General features: G+C 41.9%; 2 protein-coding genes across 2 annotated transcripts in view; one reads left to right on the top strand and one right to left on the bottom strand.

Moving 5' to 3' along the window:
* Positions 1-30: 30 nt before the first annotated feature.
* PRDX6 (peroxiredoxin 6) lies at positions 31-11,243 on the top strand. Its single transcript, XM_082612960.1, has 5 exons — positions 31-239; positions 4,073-4,229; positions 7,547-7,693; positions 8,448-8,594; positions 9,914-11,243. Exons 1-5 carry the CDS (start codon positions 145-147, stop codon positions 10,040-10,042), a joined length of 675 nt encoding a protein of 224 aa, XP_082469086.1. The 5' UTR covers positions 31-144; the 3' UTR covers positions 10,043-11,243.
* Positions 11,244-14,302: 3,059 nt separating this feature from the next.
* The window catches only part of SLC9C2 (solute carrier family 9 member C2 (putative)), a 155,941-nt gene continuing 146,860 nt past the window's right edge, over positions 14,303-23,383 (bottom strand). Inside the window, exons 29-32 of the mRNA XM_082612957.1 lie at positions 19,921-20,106; positions 18,310-18,394; positions 16,410-16,465; positions 14,303-14,759 (exon numbers count right to left, since the gene is read on the bottom strand). Coding sequence (XP_082469083.1) covers positions 14,724-14,759; positions 16,410-16,465; positions 18,310-18,394; positions 19,921-20,106 — 363 coding nt within the window. The 3' untranslated portion in view covers positions 14,303-14,723. The remainder of the gene's footprint in view (positions 14,760-16,409; positions 16,466-18,309; positions 18,395-19,920; positions 20,107-23,383) is intronic.

Here is a 23,383-nt window from a genome sequence, read left to right as displayed (position 1 = left end):
TGCTTTGGTCCCGCCCACCCCGCCCCCTCCCGTCCCGCCCCTGGAAGCCCCATTTATTCCGCTCCCCAGCACACACGCCAGAACCAGCCAGGTGGTGGTTGTAGCCGTTGTGCCTAGTCCTCCTTCCGTGTCACCGCTGCCGCCATGCCCGGAGGGCTCCTTCTCGGGGACGAGGCTCCCAACTTCGAGGCCAATACTACCATCGGCCGCATCCGTTTCCACGACTATCTGGGAGACTCGTAAGTGGCCACCTCTTCACCCTATCCTGACCTCGGGTTACGCCCGGACTCAGAGGTGCCTTCCCTTGTTTCTTCCTTCCGTCCTCCTCACCGCTCAGCCCCCTGCTCGCCGCCCGCCTCCTCCCCGCACCGGTTCCTGCACGTGCCTCTCGTCGTGTGGCCCCTGCCCCGCGGCGGCCGAGCGCTGCTGGCTGGCAGCGACCCTCCGGCCCGCCCTCCGCCGGCCATTGGATCCTCTCTCGCCTTCCGTCCCCCGCGTGGCTGGGCCGGCTCCGGGGTGAGGAAGGGGGAGGGGAACAAAATTGGGATCGCGCAGGTCCCGGGTTCGGGAGGCCGGTGCGGAGGAGAGCTCGTTGTCTGTTTGCCTCTGTTTGGTAAACTGTGCAAGTAGTATGGTACAGCCGAGGGCCGGAGGGAGCAGGGGGCGGGCAGCATCGGCGGTCAATTCCCCGGTACTCGTGCCCAGGGTCGCACCTCCTCCCTCCCTCCCTCCGTTCTGGAATTTGCTCCCTGGGGAAGGTTGGTGTCCAAGGCCAGAGTCAGAGGACACTGCTACTGGCTGAAGGTTCAGGAAGGGCCCAGCGTGTTATGTGAGGGTTCTACTTGCTGCAGTGGTATTTGCAGGCTTCTCAGCACAAAAACAATTTGAAACCACCAGGTGCCAGATAGTGGCTGAAAGGCTTTGTCCAGAACCTCCCCCAGCTGCTAGAATGTGATTTGATAACAGCTTTGGGAGGAACCCAGAACACTGTGTGTGTGTCCTTCATTTCAGAACTTGCAACACCTTGAGGGAAGGACTTTCTGAGGTTGTTCAGTTGCAGTGGCCATGGATAGCCAAGCACCTGGACACCCGTACCTCCCCCTTTGAGACCCTTTTGTTTCACTGCAGAGTGCCTCTCACTGCCCCCTCCCCCTCTGCCTTGCTTCCAGCCGCAGGTAGACTTGCCAAATTGGTGATCCATGATCTAGCCTGGCAATCATACCTTTATGACTAGGAGTATATTGGCGTTACTGTGGTTTTACAGCTCCTGAATCAACAAACTTTAAGTGGATTAGATTTAATGTGAAACATTTCACTAGTGTCTAGTGAAACTAGACACTAATGTGTCTAGTTATATTATGGTTCTGGAGTTCCAGTGGCCCCACTACTCTGTGGTCTGAGGTGTTAGAATTCCTTCTTGCTTTGTATCCCTTTTATATACAGTGTCCAGGTACATATATTACAGACAGAGGGTGCAGTTTATGAGATTAATCAATGATTGGACAGGCCTGTGCAGAGCACCTGGGAGAGATTCTTATACCTTAGGCCTAACCAACCCCTTACAGTCCCTTAAATCCATTTTCCAGCTACTGATTAAGGGAAGAGCTAAGTTTTTTGCAAGAGAGGACTAGGCTAGAGAAAGGATGAGAAATGGAACATTCAGCCAATAAAGGCAGGGAAAGACTTCAGAAATACAGACTATGTCCAGTTACATACTTGGAATTTAGGTATTAGTATTTCTCCAAAACTCCATGGGATTTTCAGATAATGTTCCTTCCCATTCCTACCTACAGCCCTCACCCTCATAAAACAGAATTTTCCCAGAACTCTTAGGTTGTAAATAAATATTAATATAAAGCATATTTACTGTAGCAATAGTTATAAATGATGTCACTATTTAAGCTAACCCTATTTGGGATTTTTTTGTTGTCATTTATTGTCCTCGATCTATCTTAATTTGATTAAAAGTGGTATCTTCTCAGGGAGCCATAAGTAGGAAGATGAGAAAACTATCTGCATCTATAAACAAAAATATACAAGTCTGCCTTGGGTCAGGCATGGGATAGTACTATTTCCTGCCCTCCCCCGAAAATAAGTTTGAGCCCTTTATATCATTGTAATACATGGATTTTTGCCTAATATAATTTTTCCAAACTCCATTCTTAATGTGATTTCAATTCATACTATCAATTTTTGATCCAGGTGTGTTTTGGAGAAAATTAAAATAATTTCAAACGTTACAGATTCTACCCTTCCCCTGACAACTGGAAACAACCAAGGAGTTTGGGTGCTGCATTTAGTGTTTATTGAGCCCAGTCACTGTTTCTGTATGTGTGTGGTATAAGCAGCTTCTTCACAGTACATCTTCACCAAACAAAACATGGGTTTTCTGGGGGTTAGTGAGTGGGGACCCCTCCCTTAAATGAAGAAACCTTTTGTCTTTTGAAAATGAGGAAAAAGGAAAGGGGATAATGTAATTGTATTCCTCTGAAGAGCAGCAGTAGGGAGACTTAGAGGGGAGGCAGGCCATAGTAAGACATTCCCAGAGTTTATCCTGTTCCTAGCCATGTGGCAAACTAGAGTTTTGGCTTCTGGGAGGGGGGAGGATGTGAAGTGGCCTCAAACGAGTTCCTTAACATGATTCAGCAATACAGTCTCTTGACTCACGATGGAAAGAGAATGCTTGATTTTTCTAATTAATCACCTCTTTAACAATACAGGAAGAAGTGCCCTGCTCATTTTTTCTCAAGTTCTGGAGACTTTCCTTAAGTCTCATCTGACCCTTCAGATCCTTTACCACAGACTCTAAGGCCTAAATTTTACTCATAGCTAGCTTATTTCAAAACATATGTATGTCTTATTGCCCTTTATCAAAAGTAAACATACCACACCCCTCCACAATCTTAAAAATATTACCTCTCTCTTCCCAGTCTTGCCATAGGGCCATCCATCCTTTTTGTAAGAAGGTCTTTTCCTTTTCTGAAACCTTGGGAGTTGAGTGGCAGATGTAGCTGGGAATTAGGTACCTTGTCTCTGCTTTCTTCTTTGTGCTTCAGGAAACTTGGCAAACTTTAGGGAGGTCAGCTTGGCATCTAGGCTAGAGTTAGTCATCTACTAGCTTAGGATCCTGCTTTAATGTTGTTAAGTCAACAGGAGTGTGGAAACTGCATGTTAGGTTTTCCTTTTCAGTTGAAAGAGTAGTTTCCGTTGCCCAGGAGAAGGAAACAGTACTCCAAAGTTCTTGGTGACTTTTAGCTTGAAACGGCTTAAAACTTACACCAGTTTAACCTTAGGCAATGATGATTTAGATATTAGTATTTCCCTAAGAATCTGTAGTTGTAGAAATCGACATTGGAGGCTATCATTTTCTACCCACTTGGTCTAATGCAAAAAGAAGAATAAACTGCAAATGAAGAGATAGGTAAAACTCTTAAAATGCTGTTGTTTGGTCAGGGTACAAATATTGGGTGTCCTGTTTAGCAGGTTAGCTCAGTAAACTAGTTTTACAGAAGTTTTTATATCTGTTCACTTTCAAAGAACCAAGTGTCAGCTTTAATTTTACGGATAAATAGAGGATAGAAGCCTGTTTATTTCAGATTACATAATCTGTTTATTATTGTAGTCAGGCATTGGTCTAGATTCAGGGCATATTGGAACATCCATTATTGGAGGTGAATGTCAGCATATCTGTGCTTAGAAAAAAATGTAGGAAGGTTAAAAAGAAAAAAAAATTATTTCAATAAGTACTTGGTTTGAGTAGCACAGATTTTATTAGCTGAAAAGGACTCAAGGTGGCTCTAGAGTTATTAAAGGAGGCAACATCCTTACAGTCTTTTTAAATGTTTATCATGTTGAATTTCATATCTTTGATTGAATTGGGCTTTAAACATAGGCTTTTCTGGAGATAAGAAGATCAAAAAGCATTCCTCAACAGAAAAGTTTAAAAGTGATTGTCTTCATAAGCATTCATTTGAAAAAAGAAGTCATTTTTGATCTAGGATTTGTGATTTTTCATTGTACATGATGCTGGTGATAATCTCTTCATTCAACTGTGACCTTTTCCTTCATTCAGATGGGGAATTCTCTTTTCCCACCCTCGGGACTTTACCCCAGTGTGTACCACGGAGCTTGGCAGAGCAGCAAAGCTGGCACCAGAATTTGCCAAGAGGAACGTTAAGATGATTGCCCTTTCAATAGACAGTGTTGAAGACCATCTTGCCTGGAGCAAGGTACAGTACCCATTGGCATAGGCTTTGAGGTTACAGATTAAGCTATAAATTTTATAGAGTAGCTTGGTTTTTTGAGGTGAAGGTACAAGTAAGGCTCAGATTCAGACTTCACTGATGATTTGAAAGTCTGACTTGGACTGCACAGTGACCTCCACCTTGCTAAATCCAGTGGTCAGTTCTCAGCCCCCTTCTTTCTTGGCTTCCAGGACACCACTTCTCTAGCTGTTCCTGCTCATGTGCGGCATGAGCTTCCTCATCTCCCAACCCCTAATACTGAATATATGCTGGAGTTGCCCTGGACTCACTTCTTGGACCTCTTCTCTTTTTATCTACATTCTTCACCTTGGTAAACTCATCCACATCTATATGCTATGATTCCCAAATTTCCATCTCTAGGCCAGACTCTTCTGGCTTCCAGATTGGTGAAACCACCGCCTACAGCATCTCCCCTGGGATGTCCTATCACCTCAAATCCAGCATGTCTAAAACGGGGCTCCTGTTCTTAATCCCAGGGTCTTACTCATCTCAGCTAATGGCATCTGCATTTTTGTAGTTGCTCAGGCCAAAAATCCAGGAGTCATCCTTAATTCCTCTGGTTTTTTCACTTCTGATTCATCAGCTAACTTGCCTGCTCTACCTTCAAAATACATCCAGAATCCTGTTTGGAAGACTCTTTCCCCAGGTATCTTTGTGGCTTGCCCTCATGTCTTTCAGGTCTCAACTCAAATGATACCCATTAAGGCCACCCTTGGCCTCCTTATCTAAAATTATAACTCCCCTCTGTCCTCCCCATCCTCCCCTGATTTGTCTCCTTAGCACCTGTCACCGTCTAAAATACTCTGCACATTGCTGATTTCGTTTGTTTGTTTCTCCCCACCAGAGTAGAGGCTCAGCAGGGCAGATTCCTGTTTCGTGCACTGCTGGAACAGTGCTCAGTACTCAGGACCTCCTAGGCAGGCAGGCAGTCTGTATTTGTCAAATGAATGAACTGAAGGACCTGTCTACTCCCAACAAAAGGATTTACTTGGATAATAAATGTGGTGGTCTAGATTTAACTTGAGAACATTTTAATGACTTTGCTACAGTGTCTACTAAATAATGATAGGGAGCTTTCAAAGGATGCTTACTGTGCACTAGGCACTATGTCAAGCACTTCACATGCAACTGAATATATGATGTACTACTGACTTGTGAGCTGGCCACCTGGGGCTGCATCCCATGGCCACTTTATACCAGTTAATTCTAAGTGTCTGAGATTAGAAGAATCAAGTATAGGAGAAAAGGGAAGGCAAATGCTTTCTCCTTCTTGAGGTGGATTGTTTTCATTCCTTACACTTGGCTGTGAATGGTCACTGGCATTTCCACAGTATCTCACCGGCAGTTTCTCGTTAGTTTCTGGGAGCAGCCCTGTAGGGGAGGTATATGGTTCCTGCTCCCAGCTTTTCAGATGAGAAGACTTTTTTCACCCAGGCAGTTGGAAGGACACACTAAAGATCTCCCTGCAAGAAAATGGTGGCAGTGGGATTTGAACCCCAAACCAATACTGTCTTTGATACTAGATGATAGAGAGTAGGAATTTGCTTGATTTTAGGATAAAGCCAAAGCATATTGTTCTTTGCTTTTCATGGGTGTAATGTAACGCCTATCATGCAAATGGCAGGGTTGAGAATTACTGCAGAGCAATCATTGAAAGTACAGGTGGCTGAAGGAAGAGTTTATAGCCAGTTATATAATACCCTTTAAAGTATAGGAACACACCCAGGTTCATTTTCGCTGGTGAGCTTGTGCCTTAGAGTTTTCAAAATTGTGATTGCATTACATAGGAAATAAGTCCCACCTTTCAGAAGCAGTGTCCAAACTTTGACACACAACTGGTTACGTAGGAAACCTCAAGGTGCCTCTAGCATGAAACCATATTGATTGTTATTTTAGCTGTGGTGACCTGATAGGCCGCCAGTGACAGCAGAAGGGAAGTTAAGCTAATAAAATTAAGAAACGTGTTAAAAATTGTTGTTATCCATTTCAAAGTTCATGAATGCCACTTTTATCCTATAGCATCTCTGTTGAGAAATCCACAAAGGTTCTATATCTGCTATGCCATCAACTCCTGTTTTACTTTCAAGGTTCCACATAATAAATAGACCTTATTCCAGTTTTAACGCCTCTTTTTCACTACTTCCTCTACCCAGATAAATTCCTCTTTCGCCAGTCAATAGTTTATGCTCAGACTTGCCTACCTGTTTCATTAATATTGCTCCCCCTCCCTAGAATGCCTTCTTTTGCCCTGTGAAAATCTTATCCACCCTTCAAAGGCCCAGGTAAAAGTGATACGCCTTTCTTGAAGTCTCTCCTAACTCCAGCAGTCTTACAAATGGGGATGCTGGTGTACTTCAGCATTTGCCATTACATATTACCGTCTTGCGTTTGTTGCTACTTCTTACAGAAATCATCCAACTAAATCAGAAGTTCCTTTAAAGGCAGGAACCGTGTCTTCCTCATCTGTATCTCACACGTACTTACCATAATGCTTAGCCCACCTTAAGTGCAATGTCAACACCAGATCAAATAACGAAGCTAGATTTTTTTTTTTCCCCAAAACTTCCCAGAATAGAAAAATGAATGAACTTTTTAACTAGGGGAGGAAGGGATAGAGAGTGGAAGCAAATACATTATTGTCCTTTAGTTCAGACTTGAAATGCTTTGTTTTTGTGTGGATTTCACCCTAGTGTAAATTCACCTCTGCCTTTTCACCCATTTTTACCTTTGACTTGTCCTTGAAGTGAATATTCAACTCTCCATTCTTGTGTTTGCTTTAAGTTTTGTGTTTTCTTTTCATGTCTTAATATCTTTGTTACAGTAGCTTAATGTCTGAGTCAGGGTGCTTTTGAGGCAGGGGCCAGATCTATAAAATTATCTTTGCACGTGCTTTAATTTCTGGATGTGAACTCATTGTTACTGATGGTTTTTATAGTATTTGGGTACGCAGAGGTACCCTGGATTGAAGTCTAACTCTATATTATTCAGCTTTTAAAGAGTTTAATGCTTTCTCAGAGCAGTAAACGCATGCTGAATTTTAAGAGACTTGGGCATGAGAAGGCTCTAGGTTATAACCTAAGTACTACACCCTACCATTATTCCTGTCAATGAACAGTTGGGATGAGGAGTGTTCATTCATTCATTTTATTAAAATTGCTTAGAGAAATTATGATGATTATGGTCTTCTCTTCCCTGTCTTACAAGACGATGACTGTTAACTGATTGAATTCAGAGGATATGCCTGGTTTAGATTTCTCTTTTCTCTCTCCCCTGCATTTCAGGATATCAATGCTTACAATGGTGATGAGCCCACAGAAAAGTTACCTTTTCCCATCATTGATGATAAGAATCGGGACCTTGCCATCCAGTTGGGCATGCTGGACCCAGCAGAGAAGGACGAAAAGGGCATGCCTGTAACAGCTCGTGTGGTGAGTTGTGTACATCCATTACATAGTCATTGTGACTGACCAGGCTACGTATGTCCAAGTAAATGCTTGGACCAACTAAAGGAAATGGGGGACTATGTCCAATTAGGATATAAGTGTCCTGGTGGCACTCTCACTTTTTATCTAAATGCTGGTACAAAGTAAAATTTTTCAGCCTAACTTTTAATTAAGCTTAATTCACAGCTAACTCTCAGTTATCCTAGGATGTCACCTAAAATTGAGAAATCTTCTTCTGTAGTCCTCCTGACAGCCCAGTCTTTAAGGCGGTGGGTCATAGCCTTCTTCGTGAGGCATCCCCGGTTTTGAATTCTTATTTGTTCTGTCCTTACCCACTAGAGAACAAACTTAGTCCCACATCTGCAAAAATATACAACAATTTGAGGACCGGGATCAACTCCCATTAGTATTATTTTTATGATAATCTTCCGTAGTTAACATAGTACCTTCCTGAGGCCTTTCCTGGATTCAGTTCGCAAATCAGTTTTTCTTACTGAGACAGCCAGAGCCAAATATAATTTCCTTCAAGTTTAGAAATATAACATGGAGAAGAAAAATCACATCTACTCCAGCCACCCAGTTTGTTTGGTGTATCCTTCTAGATATTTGCAGATTTTTGTTGTTGTTTTGTTTTGTTATACCCTTGAACATTTTCAATGACTTAAGAGCCTTCTAAGAGGCTTTAGCATCAAAAACATTCAAAGAGTTCTTCCTGTTTATGCGTCTGTGTGCTTTGCAGGTATTTATTTTTGGTCCTGATAAGAAGCTAAAACTGTCCATCCTCTACCCAGCTACCACTGGCAGGAACTTTGATGAGATTCTCCGAGTAGTTATCTCTCTGCAGCTGACAGCAGAAAAGAGGGTTGCCACCCCAGTTGATTGGAAGGTAAAGATGTTAAAAGGGAAGATACCCAACTTGCCTGGAAGGCCTGTGGGGCCAGTCTCTCAGTGGCTACCTCCAGGGTCAGTGTTACGTGGGGCTCTTGTTTCTGGCGTGCAAGTACACTGGGAGGGCTTTTCCTCCTGGCTGAGTTTAAGATTTGCTGAGAGGCCATTTTCAGGGTCTTTAACCCCTTTTATACAAACTCCTGTATTTCTAACTTTTAGATTATTTGGACAAATTAATTGGTCAGAATGATTCCTTTTCCTAATAAAAGGATTTTTTAAAAAACCTTTAACTCTTCCCTTATGGCAAAATATTTATAGCAGAAATTAGACTGGCCACTTAAGTCATGGGTATAAACCTATGTGGTGTATTAATGTCTTGAAACATTTCATTTCTCTTAAGCTTCAGTCTTTTAAACCTATGTAGAATTCTCTGAAACCTGTTCATGAACTTTTAAACTCTAAGATTCCTGCCATATGTACGACATGGATAATATCACAAGAGTGTCTTAACATTGCTACATTTTTTTAATATGCTAACCTGAACACCTGGTTTTGTTATTTTGTTTCTTCTGACAGGCAAACCATTTATATTCTGTATCCATTCTTTGATCATATGTTTATTGAGCCCAGACAGTAGACACTGGGATGCAGCAATGAACAATCAGTATAAAGTCCCTGCCCTCACAGAATGTAAATTCCAGTTGGTAGAGACAAACAATAAACAAGTTTACAGTATATTAGGTAACGATAGGTGCCACAGAGAGTAGTCAAGCCAGAGGTGGGGAGAAGGGGAGCACAGGTGGGAGGGTTGGTTTTATACTTGGCTGTGAAGAAAGGCCCTTCTCTGAAGGGACCTTTGGGAAGGACATGAAGAAAGTGAGAGACCAAGTCGCGCATATTTAGGAGGGAAGAGCACGGCAGGCTTGAAGGAACAGCTAAGAAGCTTTTCTAATAGTGAGCTTGGCATGTTCAAGGAATAGGAGAGCCACCGTGCTGGAAAAGCAGCAGCAGGAGGTAGGGGGAGAGGCCGGGGATGGGAGAGGAAGCCGGATTCAGTCACGCAGGGCAATGATAAGGACTTAGGTGGCAAGCCATTACTAGATTTAAAACAGGACTATTTCTTGTTAAGGTGGGGAAATACTTCCCTTCCGAAAAGTGTCAAAGGTCAACTTACGAAAACAAAATTCCTCAGAGGGGATAGAGCAAAGGAGATTTGATTATTCTCATCAGCAACTGTAGCTACTTTCTAACGTTAATTATTGCCTTTAGCCTTCACTATAAGATTGAATTTCACCATTCACAATGTCTTTTCAATAGCATGGAGACAGCGTGATGGTCATTCCAACCATCCCTGAAGAGGAAGCCAAAAAACTTTTCCCTAAAGGAGTCTTCACCAAAGAGCTCCCATCTGGCAAGAAATACCTCCGTTACACCCCCCAGCCGTAGGCTCTCCACAGAGTTGGTGCTGGAGCTGCTCACTGAGCACCGTGAGCCAGAGGATGCCAGCTGCCCATCATGTTTTCCTGCAGCAGTACCATAAAAACATCCTGGTGTGATCACAGCCAAGGTCTTTAGGTCGCTATACTACTGGCTTATTAAATGAAAATGGCACTAAAAATTCCTTGGGATTCTTTGCTCTGTGCCTTTAGCAGCATTCTCTTCTGTTCATATATCTTAGCATTCTCTGCTGACTCTCTTTGAAATTTGAGGCTCATCTTGTTGGATCTCTGAAGGGTTTATGACCAACAAGGTGGTATCAGTTTATGGTTGAAAAAGCCTGCTTTGCTCCATCGTAGAATGAGTATCAGGTGTTTTCAGCTGTTCTAATCAAATCCTCTCTTCTGTTACCCATTTTGGGAAGGAATAGAACTTGGGGTTCAACTTCCTCTGTATATACCTACGTATGTAACCTAAGAACTTAGAGTAACCCAGATGTTCTCCAATATTCCATGTGTTGGTCACAACTGGGGGCAAAAACCTTTTCAATTCTGTAATTTTCCAGTAGATAACTGAAGGATGAGCAGGGGAAAGGAATCTTTAAGTATTTTGCTATCAAGAAAATTTTTCAATAAATTTCTATTGAAAGTGGGAAGCTACAGAAAAGGTTCCACTTGCCTGCCAGGGAGGTGTACCAGAGGCATGAGCAACACGACAGTGCCAGGTGCCTTTCAGAGTATTTCTGGATGTCAGTTGGCTCTACGATGAAGTGCACATGAAAGGGCACACCTTGGGAAGAGGGGAGAGGGTGACTGAAAATGTTTTATTATAGATTTATTCTTGCAGTGGGGGAGGGGAACTGTTTTCTGAATTTTACTTCTTAGTGATCAGTAAGTAAATCCTTTGTTAAAACGTGATCAGAAAATTCTATTGTCACATTTTCAAGTGCTAGTTCAGACTCATGTCCTGAGGGCAAATGTTTCCTTGCTAGATTTGACACTGATGCTTTTCTCCAAAGACAGATACATAAAATTTCATATAATGCAAATGGAGGAGCGGCTGATGAAGGTGTGATTCCAGTGACTTCCCTGGTGGTCCAGTGGTTAAGACTCCATGCTTCCACTGCAGGGGGCATGGGTTTGATCCCGGGTGGGGGAACTAAGCTCATGTGCTGCCCAGTGTGGCCAAAAATAAAATAAAATAAAATGTGTTTCCTTTGCTTTGAAAAAAATAGAAAAGAAAATGTATTCCACCACATCTCTTGGCCTACTTTGCTCCTTCATGTTACTTGCCTGGGTCCTGTGGAATTTGTGACCCCCGCTACAAAGAACTCTCCTAACCTGATACCTTAATGGGATTCCTAGATTTAATAATATGAATCTTGAGGATAATGGGACATCTTTTGCTTTTCTGGAAAGAGTACTAAGTATTCTGAACTCATAGTCTCTCAGACTTATTATGCTGTGCTAAATAAGTCCTAGGTTTAGAAGGAAGTGTCCCATACCTGGTATAGTCTCTTGCATGTAGCCCTCTATACTTTCATTGAGTATAATAATGTAAAAGCTGATCCCTGGTGCCATGTTTTAGAGAAGTCAGTAAGCTTTTAGTTTCCTTGATTTCTCCACATGTAAAATTTGGGTGACACTAAGAAGGTTGAGAAGGAAGGTGAAAATTCCAAGTTAAATTATATCCTGGGGAATGCTGGTCTGAAAGAGACTTAAGAGGACTGGCATCTTACTGTCACCTCTTATCCAAGTCACTATATGTTTTGGCCTTAAAGAACTAAGACTATCTGGTCCTCCTTAGCACACCTCTTCTGAACTAATCCCTGAATCCTCGCATTTTGTCACCTCCCTAACTGTGAGGTTCCGCACTGCTGTCTTCCCTTGGCTATTTGCCTTCTTCAGTCCTTGTCTCTCGGAGAGTCTCGCTTCAACTTTCTTTTATGGTGACAATTCAAAGTCTAAATCTCCAACATTAATTATTCAAACTTGAGGCTTATCTTTACTGATCGATGGAACACTGGCCATTGAATTTATAAATTCAAAATCAAATTATCAGTTCTTCCCCCAGTAAATCTATTGCCCCTTTGATCACTCACTCAGGCACCCAAACTTTGGTGGGCTATATCTGCTCGACCCACATAGATGCTGCCGGTGTGAAAACGCTGAAAAGCTCAAGGAAAAGGGAGGTCATGTACCCACAAAATGATTTCTGGTTCTATCATGAAGTAGCCATGAAGCCATGAGACTGTGAAAGTATTCTTCGCCAAATATAAAATGTTACATAATGAATATGCATTGCCAGGGTAGAAGTGATCCTAAGTACACTTTTTAATATACTATGGGGCTTGGAGAGGAGAGTTCCCCTTTCCAGGATTGTTGCTCTCAGTTTGCATAGGGAGAACAGATTTAATAAATCCAAAGGTTTATAAACTGTAAGTGAATTATACGGCCACTGTGGCTATGAGAGAAGCATAGAAATTTGAGAGGCAGTCCACCATATGCCTTCTCAGACAATCAGCAAATGCTCTGGCTAGAAGAGATAGTCATCAAAGATTAGCAAAGTGATCAACTTGAGGCTCCTGTGTGGTCTTGCCAGAAGTCTGATCTCCCCTCCAACCTCTACCCTAAGGGTAGGAATATGCATTAAGAAGCTCAGGAAAGGGTAAGGAGCCAGAATGGCTGTGTCTAAAGGGCCAAGTCAAGATGCCAATTTGATGCAGTGAACTGGCACAGTGATTTTACTCCATTTGACCCCTCCACTTTGGGGCAAAGCAAATTGAGGAAGTACAGCTTTGATTCAAGCTTAAAGGGTGCATTAACTAGTTAAAAGGTCATTGCCACCTTCTTCCCAGTGATTGGTTCAGAAATGGGCATTGAGACACAAATAGAAGACCATCAGAGTTTCTACAATAATTCTTTCTCACACAAGAGCAACTGGGAGGCATTTTTCTCTCTCACACTGAATATGAACAACAAAACATTAAACTGCTGCTGGCAGCCAAGCTACAGCCTGGGAGCAGGGATCCAGGCATAGAATGAGGCTGTAAAGGTCAACAGCCAAGTGGAGAGAAAGAAAAACATCTGATTCTTTATGATCTTCACTGAATCTGCCGACTGAACCTGTCCTACCTCTGGACTTCTATTACATAAAATAATAAATAACCTTAGTGTTTAAGCCTTTTTGAGTTGGGTTTTCTGGTACCTGAGGCCAAAAGCATCCTAACTGATACGCATGTAATGAAGTATCCTCTAGCTGTTTCAAATACATGGCAGTGTGCCTCGTAAGCAAGATTGTAGAGCAGACATCTGTTTTCTGCTACTTCTTTATCCCCTACCTTAGGCATCTCAAGCTTCAGTATGCATTAAATCACATGAGGAACGGGTTAAAATGTGCAGGCCAGGGGCCTACCCCCAGAGATGGATTCTACAGATGGCCAGAAGTTTTTCATCTGTAACAACCCTATAACAGGTATGGGATTGTGATGCAGAGTACAGCAGACACTGCGGTTCACCCAATATCCATTTCCCCTTATTTATGAAAAATACCCAGATTGTATTAATGGTGGCAAGTTGAGGTGCCAGTTAAAATTCATCTTAAGATGACAGATCAGTGTGGTCATGTGATAGTGCTGGCCTGGGATGGGGTCCCTTCCTGACTAAAAGGCAAAGCCTAATAAAGAGAAAGCACCTTGCCTCACTGGAAAGCAAATGGGATGCCCAAGTTACAGATGTCATTTTGCCACCCTGAGGATAAAAGTTACAGGCCAAGGATGAAGGAGAAGGAGGCTACAAGGAGACTGGGTCTGTGATAACTTCCTTAAACAGCCAGGCAGTCCTGTGGGTCTGTAATGTGCAGCCACACCTGACATTTGTTGACACACAGGTGCTCCGAAGGCCACTCTGAGAAATACTGCCCTATTCTAGGTATCCAGAAGGTTTGTAAAAGGCTTGACTTTTTCTCTTGTGTTTCCTTCTATTCTTACTTCTATTATGGTTTTCCCTGGAGTAGAGAATCATTATTATTTTTTTGTAACTTTTTATTTTATACTGGAGTATAGTTGATTCTTTTAAAATCTTGTTGAAATGAAAAGGAATAATAGATTCTAAATAATAAACATCATAAAATTCTATTTTATTTGACTTTTTAAAATAAAATGAAAAGTGATATCAAACAGTACTATGCAATGTAAGATTGTTAACTTCTAAACTGTGCTTTCAATAACTAAAGTTATGGAACCTATTCTGTTTTTCAATATTTACTAAATTGGGGATGGGGGAAATAATTTTACTCTGAAAAACATTAGGGAGGCACTAACTGTAGCAATATCACAAATCAAAATTATAGGTCCTATGCTTTAGATAGTAGTATGTTAATTGTACAGTGCTTTTGATAACTCCTGCTCTATTATAACTTGCTCTCAGCTCGATGCAGGATTTCATTTGCTAGGCCATAAGCTTTAGGATATCTTATATTATCCTGAGGAATTTTGAACATCTTAAGTATAATGCAACTACTTAAAATTAGAGCTTTTGCAGCAGTCCATCAATTGCTTGTAAAATAAATGCAGCAGTAAATTGTTTTAGCAACTTCTAAGTAAACTCCTTGCCAGACAACCTTTCAGTACTTGAGTCAGGATATTAGCAGCTCGGTCTTTAACCTGACTCCACATATCACATAAGTGCCATTAATGTCCTTTTCTAAAATGGGATCCAGTTTCCAGCTATAAAAGAAAGTCAAAAGTAAAATATTTGACTATGAGCATTTCAGAAAAAAACAAGTGCAATCAGAAAACTTACTGAAAAGTTTCCATTATCTGGAACACTCCCTTTAAAACATCTTACATATTAAGGACTTTGAGTAAGTACATGTGCATCTCTGTACCATCAAATATCATCTTGTGAAGAGAGATACATTAATTCAATTAGAGTAGTGTATCAAAGGCGCACTTAAAGAGCAATGTTAGGAGAGCTGAATTCCAGTTAACTTTGTGACTGAGTGCAAGGGAAGCTGGAAACTTTTTTCCTAAATTGGAATGAGCATTTTTTTAATAATGGGGCCTGGAAAAGACAGTGGCAAGTGAGGAGCCAAATCACTAGACTACCAGTGAGGTTCCCCATTTGTGAAATAGGGTCCCTTTAAAAAAGGAGAGGATGACCGAGGAAGATGGCCTAAAAAGATTTAAATTGCTTTGTTTAAAGGAACAAAGAACTGTCAGTTTGGTCAAGGCCACTGTCCTTCCCCCAACAAACACACTGCAAACCACCGTGATTGTCATAAATAATAGTGGCAGGACCAGAATTTCTATTAGGAGGGTCTTAGGGTGGCTATCTGGTTGGGGATGTGATGGGCCAAGGGACTTCTCGTGAAGCTGCCTTTACACAGCACATCATTTTTCCTTAGAAGACGTGTATTTGGAGTGACTTGGCAACTGGGGGAGGAAGGGTGCTGAAGGCTCCTGAAGCCCATTCTTGGCACCGTTACTGCTACCTGGCCCACTTCTGCATTTGTCTATCGCCTATTGCTCTGTCAGAGCTGTCTTCTCCTCCACTCCACTCAGCAGTGGGCTCTGGCCCAAGGGAACTCTGTTAGGGGCCCTCACAGAGACCTCTCCCCCGCCTTGCAGGCTACCCTTCTCCCCACCAGACTTGCCTCTACCAGCCCTCTCCCTCTCCAACGCTAGGCCTGGCTTCCAGCACTTCTGAAACTTTTCTAAATTAGCTCTGATTGCTGAGGAAACTAGGAAATAATGTCAGGGCAACGCATAAGTGACTCTCCATAATAAAATGTTTTGAGGTCTCTTGTTTCATCTTAAATTCATGCAAATTTGTCATCCTACTCCATAATGTGTTTGTTTCAAGATAAAATATTTTAAGTAACCTAATAGCAAAATGAGTTAACTTCTCCCTTTGAAAGACTGTCAAATAAAATTGATACCCTAGGAAGATGCCCGTGATCTACCTGTGCGCCACACACACCCCCATCAGAGAGACCCACACATCCATGGGAATGAGCACTCCAAAGAGAGAATCATCCATATTTACATACTAATGTCTAACTGTGTGTATGGTGAATGGCCCTCCCCATCCTTAATCCCAGATAGCCTTACTTTTGAACTAAATATCGGGGGGAAGGGAGTTAAGAGGGGGGAAATTGGGAGAGGGGGGCTAGGGCAAAATTACAGTTTTCAAAAATATTCTATAATTTTAATTGTTAAGTAATTCAGGTGAACTTTAATCCCAATTTTCCCATATTAACGAGCTGCCATTTTTCTCACCACCTACATGTTGCTACTTGACTTTACAATTTATTTTCGCTGTGTAGTTTAATATTCACAGTAAGAAAAATCTAATCAAAGTGTCAAGTTTATTACCTCATTTTTTCTCTTCCAGTGATAGTCTCTCTTGGTCATTCCAAGACCGGTGTTGACTGAGCCAATCCAAATACATGCATGAAACAGAAAAACTAAATTAGGAATTTAAGAGTATAGGTAGCAGGAGGATATTTTGAAATTTCAACTTACTTCCTCCCTGTAAGTGTTGCCTTTCTCTTCTCCCCTTTCAAATAGGCTTTTTACTTTTTTCCCTTAAGGATACTTGTTACTAGGCTCCCAAAAGTCCAATACAAGGGCTGGCAAACCCAAATGAGAAGAGGCAGGTCACACAAACAAAATGGTTTGGATATAACACAAAAGGGAGTGGACTGAGGCAAACCGTAGAGCATCTGCTTCCCCTGTAGGAGCCAGAGATGCTCAGCTCTGATTGTTGCCTCACATAGATATGAGGACTGAGGGTTGGCAGACTTTCTGAATTTTTTTTTCAAGACAAGCTCAAAATCTGGATTTCTTTAAATGTGAAATTTCTGGATGTTTACATATTTGACAATTTTAAAATTTTAAAAGAAAACATGTATGTGGGCCAAATCCAGTGTACTGGCTGGATCAAGTCCACGGGCCTACCATTTGTGACTTTCCTCCCAAACACATCGGGGAATGCAGAGTGATATATATTTCCCTCACTCTAAAATAGCCCCCAGGGTGCCCCAAGGGGGCTGACATTAGACCCTGAGCTCCCAGCCTTGCCATACACTCCTGTGCCCCAAGAGTGCTGGGGAAGTAGCAGAGTGGCAGACCTAAAGACACTGTGAAGGCTGGGGTGAGGGTCATCTCAGTGCTAGCCAACTTGGACAGGAGACCCAGGAGCAGAGGGAGCTCCCAATATCATGGTGCTGCGTATGACCCCAGAACAGAGCATGCAAAGTGAGCTGTAAGAATGTCTGAGGTTGAATTTGCTTCTAGGGGAGAAGTGAAATTACTTCTTGAATATCTCTCCTCCTGACAAGGGCAGAGGCCTTGTTCGCTCACTCACCAACTAGTGCTTTGCACAGTGCCCAGCATACTGTGGGGTTGCATTTTATAAGAATTATGCAAATGAGGAACACTGAGATGTAAACTATTGATAAAATGTGCCCTTTATGCACACAATTTGAAATCACGTAACCGCCTCCCCCACAAATTAACAATTCATTAAGAATGACTGAGCTAGCAGGTTACATGAATCGTAAGCACTGGGATGGTGCTAATTAGAGAAGCAAATCAAGGTTGACCGTGTTTTCAAGCTGGGGTAGCTGGGAAAATGGTGACACTAGGCTTGGTAAGGCAGGATGCTGAGCACTGAGTAAAAGATCTTGAATGTATTTTCCCTACAGCAAGGCCTTCCTATCTAGTCTTCTTTATAGTACGCTTAGCACCATGATATAAGCAATTGGGTACTAATATGCATTTAGTGACAATAATTATTTAGTGACTATCAAAGTGCACCTCAAAGCAAGTCACCTGAATTGTGGCTATGACCGTGGCTTTCAATGAACATGGGTCAGATTCTATATTCCCTTTGGTCGTTGAGAGAAAACCGGCTCCCACACCTGGGCCTGCTGTGTGAGTCGATCCCCTCCCCATTCCTGCTCTGCCCCCAACAGCACTACGGGGCTCCAGCCTACAGGATCAGAGTACAAGGTAGAAGCTGCTGTTCTCCCACAAGGTTGTGGAGGGAAAGGCACGAGAGAGAGTTAAGAGCCACCTGGATTTCAGTGTCTGGAAGTCTCTGATATGTGACCTCCCAGAAGCAATGTGGCAGCCAGGGAGGGCCCAAGAATGGAGATGGATGATAAACCCACACAATGCCCTCAAACCATTTTCTTAGAATAAAATGAATCTTGCATGTAACAAAATTCCTTCTCAGTGGTTTTCTTACCACTAAAGGGCTACCCCTTACCCATGACCTTGGCATTATTATTATTTTTGGCAGGCGCAGGTGCTTGGATAACCAGCAGCTTGCTTAAATCTGAAGTTCCCTGCACCTAAAGGAGAAAAGTCAAAATGAGTCAAAAGAGCATTCTTTGATGTCTAAGATGGCTGCTTCCTAACCTTTCCAAAGAATATAAGAAATAAGCCAAAACCTAGAACCTGGCCTCCAACCTAAGCTCTATCTTTTTCATTTCAAATCCTCTTTAACCTTGTTTCAAAAAGTCTTGGACCAGGAGGTTATCTTTTGGATATTTATAAACATCAGAAAGGAAATTTCTACACCTTACTTGGAACGAATTTGGAAAATGGAATTCCCAGCATCCACTGAGTTACTTTTATTCTGACATTGACATTCAAGGGCTCAGGCCCCAGCCTTCCCAGATAGGAAAAAGAACTCTCTTCCTCAAGCTTCTGCCCCACGTGCCACAGAATCTGCCCTCCCAGAATGCAAGGAGCATACATAAGTAACAATTATAACTATCATTTCTAGATATTATCACGTATTATCTCATTTAATCCCCACAAGAACCTTATGAGACGACTGCTGCTATTATCCTCATCTTACTAAGAGGAAACTGAGGGACAAAAGGCACCTTTCCTCCGCTCACACACCTAGTGGGCACAGGTGTCAGGTTTTAAATCCAAGTATGCCTGACTCCAAACTCTGGTGTCTTAACAAACTAAACTGTGGGATTGCTCCCACTGTCCACGCGCCCTTGTTTCAAAGCTAAATTTTCATTTTCTGTTTAAAAAAAAACACTTAAATTACCTTCACCCTCTGAATTGTTGAGAGGTTGACAAAATAAGAACGTTAGTTAGGAAAGTGGTAAATGCACTTTTTAGGAGGTTTACCAAATTTTCCAGGACATAAAATTTCATTAAATTAGTGAATGTTCCCAGCCTGAACAAGCAGAAAGGGTTTCTCCCAAACTTGTTACCAGATTAAAGAGATGTCAGCTCTTCTTGTGGCCTCTTGGTCCTCCTCATTCTTGGGCTCTGTCCTCACATCACTCCTGTGGTCCGACGGCAGATGGCCTGGCCCAGTAGGGACCTGGCTTCTACTCTTCCCATCCCGTTCTGTCCTAGGTGTTCACACTTCCCCCTTCCTTACAGAGGCGTGGAATGATGAGGGCCAGGGCCCTCTATCAAGTTGTGCCCCTAGCCCCTAATGTGTCAGCAAAGTGACATGGCCCCAGTGCATCTCCCTTCTTACTAGCCAGTGCAGATAACTTCCAGAGCCATGCTAGCAAGCAGTGTCATTGCCTTGGCATGAACTAAGAAAAATGTACCCCGTCCTTCCTCTGTGGACGCACAGCCTATGCCAGGGCAAACAGCTTGGCAAGCAGAGAGCAGGCAGATTCCTGCCCCCCTTGTCCCTCAGTGACACTCTTGTGCAGGGCACAACTTGTACAACAGTACACAGAAGCCCTGGGTACATTTTGACTGTTTTGTTAAGGGCAGGGGAGAACTGTAGGGTCTTTCTAGGTTAAATTTCTCTCTAAGGTGGTTGGTTGAGTTTTAAAGTCACTTATGGGGCACCATGAAAAGCAAATGACTCTTTAGAAATGATCCTCCTTACCTGTTCACAGGTTTTAGGTAAAATGCAAGGTGCAAGATATGGTACCTCTGTCTTAGTATCAATAACACTGCCGTATACAAGAATAACGAATTTCATGTTCACATTGTCAATAGTCATTTCATTATAGCTTGATAAAGTCTCCACATATGCATGATTGAGGGCCACGCACTTCTGAAACTTTAAGTCCTAAAATAAAATGCGATTTTGTCCTATAAATCATACAAAATGACACATGGTATCAAGAAGAAAGCATATTCCACATGAAAAGATGCTCGACATCATTAATCATCAAGGAAATGGAAACCAGCTCACACTTATCAGAATGGCCATCATCAAAAAGACAACAAATAAGTGTTGGCAAGGATGTGGAGAAAAGGGAACCTTCGTGCACTGTTGCTGGGATTGTAAACTGGTGCAGCCACTATGGGAAATAGTAGGAGGTTCCTCAAAAATCAATAAAACTACCATATGATCCAGCAATCCCACTTCTGGGTATTTACCCAAAGAAAATAAAAACACTAATTTGAAAAGATATATGCACCCCTTTGCTCACTGCAACATGATTTACAGTAGCCAAGATATGGAAGCAACCTAAATGTCATTGATAGATGAATGGATAAAGAAGATGTGGTATATATATATATACACTGTTGGACTGTTGGACTGACCTCTAAGTCAGTATATATAAATATGGAATGAAATACTACTCGGTCATAAAAAAGAATGAAATCTTGCCATTTGCGACAACATGGATGAACCTAGAGAGTATTATGCTAAGTGAAATAAGTCAGATAGAGAAAGACAAATACCATATGATCTCACTTACATGTGCAATCTAAAAAACAAAACAAATGAACAAACAAAACAAAACAGAAAGAGACTTACAGATACAGAGAGCAAAATGGTGGTTGCCAGAGGGAAGGGGAGGTGGGAGGCTGGATAAAATAGGTGAAGAGGATTAAGAGGTAGTAACCTCCAGTTACACCATAAATAAGTCATGGGAATGTAATATACGGCATAAGGAATATGGTCAATAACATTGTAATAACTTTGGAGCGGGTGGTTACTAGACTTATCATCGTGATCATTTCATTATGTATGCAAATGTCAAATCATTATGTTGTATACCTGAAACTAAGATAACATTGTACGTCAACTATATTTCAATTTAAAAAATAATGACTAAAATAAAGGAAAGATCAAAAGTTTAAAAAAAGAAGAAGAAAGCAAATTCACTGATTTAGCTGAGTTCTTTGAGGGTGCCAAAGGGCAAACAGACCCTGGGGCCAACAGACAGAATTTATTTGGAGTTCAGAATGACTTCTGACAAGATTCTGAATTCAGAACTTTTATATTGACAAGATTCTGAATTCAGAGCTTTTATATTGCTACTGTTTAGTGGCCCTGAATGTGGTTGCCCTGCCCTGATTTATTTATAATCAGCCACAGCAGGGCAGTCAGCTATGCCTCTTGGATTTCTATTTGCACAAGAACCAGAGTCCTAAATATGCACAGGTTTTACCTTGCAGTAAGCAAACGTCCCACTTGACAAGGGAACAAACAAAACAAAACAAAACTTAAGCATACGCCAAGGCTCAGAATCATAGATTTTAGAGCTAGAAGAGAGTTGTTATGGATTGAATTGTGTCCCTCCAAAATTCATATACTGAAGTCTTAAACCCCAGTACCTCAGAAAGTTTCCTTATTTGGAAATAGGGTCATTGCAGATGTAATTGTTTAAGAAAAGATGAGATCAAACTGGAACAGGGCGGACACCTAATCCAATATCACTGGTGTCCTTATGAAAAGGGGAAATTTGGACACAGACATACATACAAGGGGAACTCCATGTGAAGATGAAGACAGCCATCTACAGGCCAAGGAGGGAGGCCTGGACTAGATTCTCCCCCATAGCCCTCAGTAGAAACCAGTACTGCCAGGACCTTGATTTCAGATTTCTAGGCTTGAGAACTGTGAGACAATAAATTTCTGTCGTTTAAGTCACCCAGTTTGCAGTACCTTGTGACAGAAGCCCCAGCAAACTCATATAGGAGCTTAGAGGTCAGTCCAACAGTAGTAATCTCCTGGACGGTGCCCTGACAGCAGCCATTAACTCATTCTGAACATTTCCAGCCACAGGAAGTACACAGCTACATGATTCAGCCCTCAGATCTTGGTCCCTGACATGCAAATCAAACACTTAATTGCTGAGGGCACTGGCATAGTTGGGGCACCAAAAACATAAGAAAATTAGCAAACTTATCTAGAATTTTACAACCAGAAAAATCTCTTAAAAGGCTATTTTGGGGGGCTTCCTTGGTGGCACAGTGGTTGGGAGTCTGCCTGCCGATGCAGGGGAGGCGGGTTCGTGCCCCGGTCTGGGAGGATCCCACGGAGTGGCTGGGCCCGTGAGCCATGGCCGCTGAGCCTGCGCGTCCGGAGCCTGTGCTCCGCAACGGGAGAGGCCGCAGCAGTGAGAGGCCTGCGTACCGCAAAAAAAAAAAAAAAAAGCTATTTTGGTTTTTAAATGCATATAAATTTTGAGTTATGTGGTCTAGAGGAGGGGGTTCAGCATAATCTTATTAGTCCTTGGGGGTTCTAAAAAGTCTTAATTGGTTAGTTCTTTAATAGAAAAAGACTAGAAGGAAATAAGCCAAATTGTTAAACAGAGATTTTCTGGGGAGTAAATTGGGGTAGAAAATTATTATTATCTTCTTACATTTTGTAACTGTGTTTTTAAAATTTATATAATGAATATGTGTTGCTTGTGAATTTTTTAAAAATGAAAGGACATTCAACTTATTATTGAGTTAAGTCTCACTCCATAGAGTTTCAACTTTTGGGTCCCAATTCTCTCCTCTGGAGTTTCATAGTAGACTCTAAACTTGTCCTACTGCTCATGAAGAGGCAAAGCAAAAGGAAAAGAATCTAAATCTCCTTACCCTTCTGTTAAAATTTTTCTGAACATTATTACTGCCACATAGTAAAAGATTGACTGCCTTAGCATGATGTGCTAATTTTTTAAGACAATTTTTAAGAGTAGTTTTAGATTCACAACAAAACTGAGAGGAAGGTACAGAGATTTCTCATAACCCCCTGCCCTTATACATGCATAGCCTCCCCTATTATCAACATTCTCCACCAGAGTGGTACATTTATTACAACCACTGAATCTACACTGATACACATAATCACCCAAAGTCCATAGTTTACATTAGGTTTCACTGTTGATGTTGTACATTCTATGGGTTTGGACAAATGTATAAAGACAGGTATCCATCATACATGTATCGTAGAGTATTTTCACTGCCTTAAAAATCCTCTGTGCTCTACCTGTTCATGCCTCCTCACCCCAACTCCTAGCAACCATTGATCTTTTTATTGTCTTCATAGTTTTGACTTTTCCAGAAAGTCCTATTGTTGGAACCATAGAGTATGTAGCCTTTTCAGATGGCTTCTTTCA

Source organism: Mesoplodon mirus (genome assembly GCF_964341445.2).
Source record: "Mesoplodon mirus genome assembly, chromosome: 3".
Lineage (NCBI taxonomy): Eukaryota > Metazoa > Chordata > Mammalia > Artiodactyla > Ziphiidae > Mesoplodon > Mesoplodon mirus.
This window is presented reverse-complemented; position numbering and strand designations above follow the sequence as displayed.

Bases quoted from the DNA above. Each gene is read 5' to 3' on its own strand.
- PRDX6 (XM_082612960.1), top strand. From the start codon at position 145: ATGCCCGGAGGGCTCCTTCTCGGGGACGAGGCTCCCAACTTCGAGGCC. The intron at 240-4,072 runs GTAAGTGGCCAC...TCCTTCATTCAG, and splicing joins CACGACTATCTGGGAGACTC to ATGGGGAATTCTCTTTTCCC. The intron at 4,230-7,546 runs GTACAGTACCCA...CCTGCATTTCAG, and splicing joins ACCATCTTGCCTGGAGCAAG to GATATCAATGCTTACAATGG.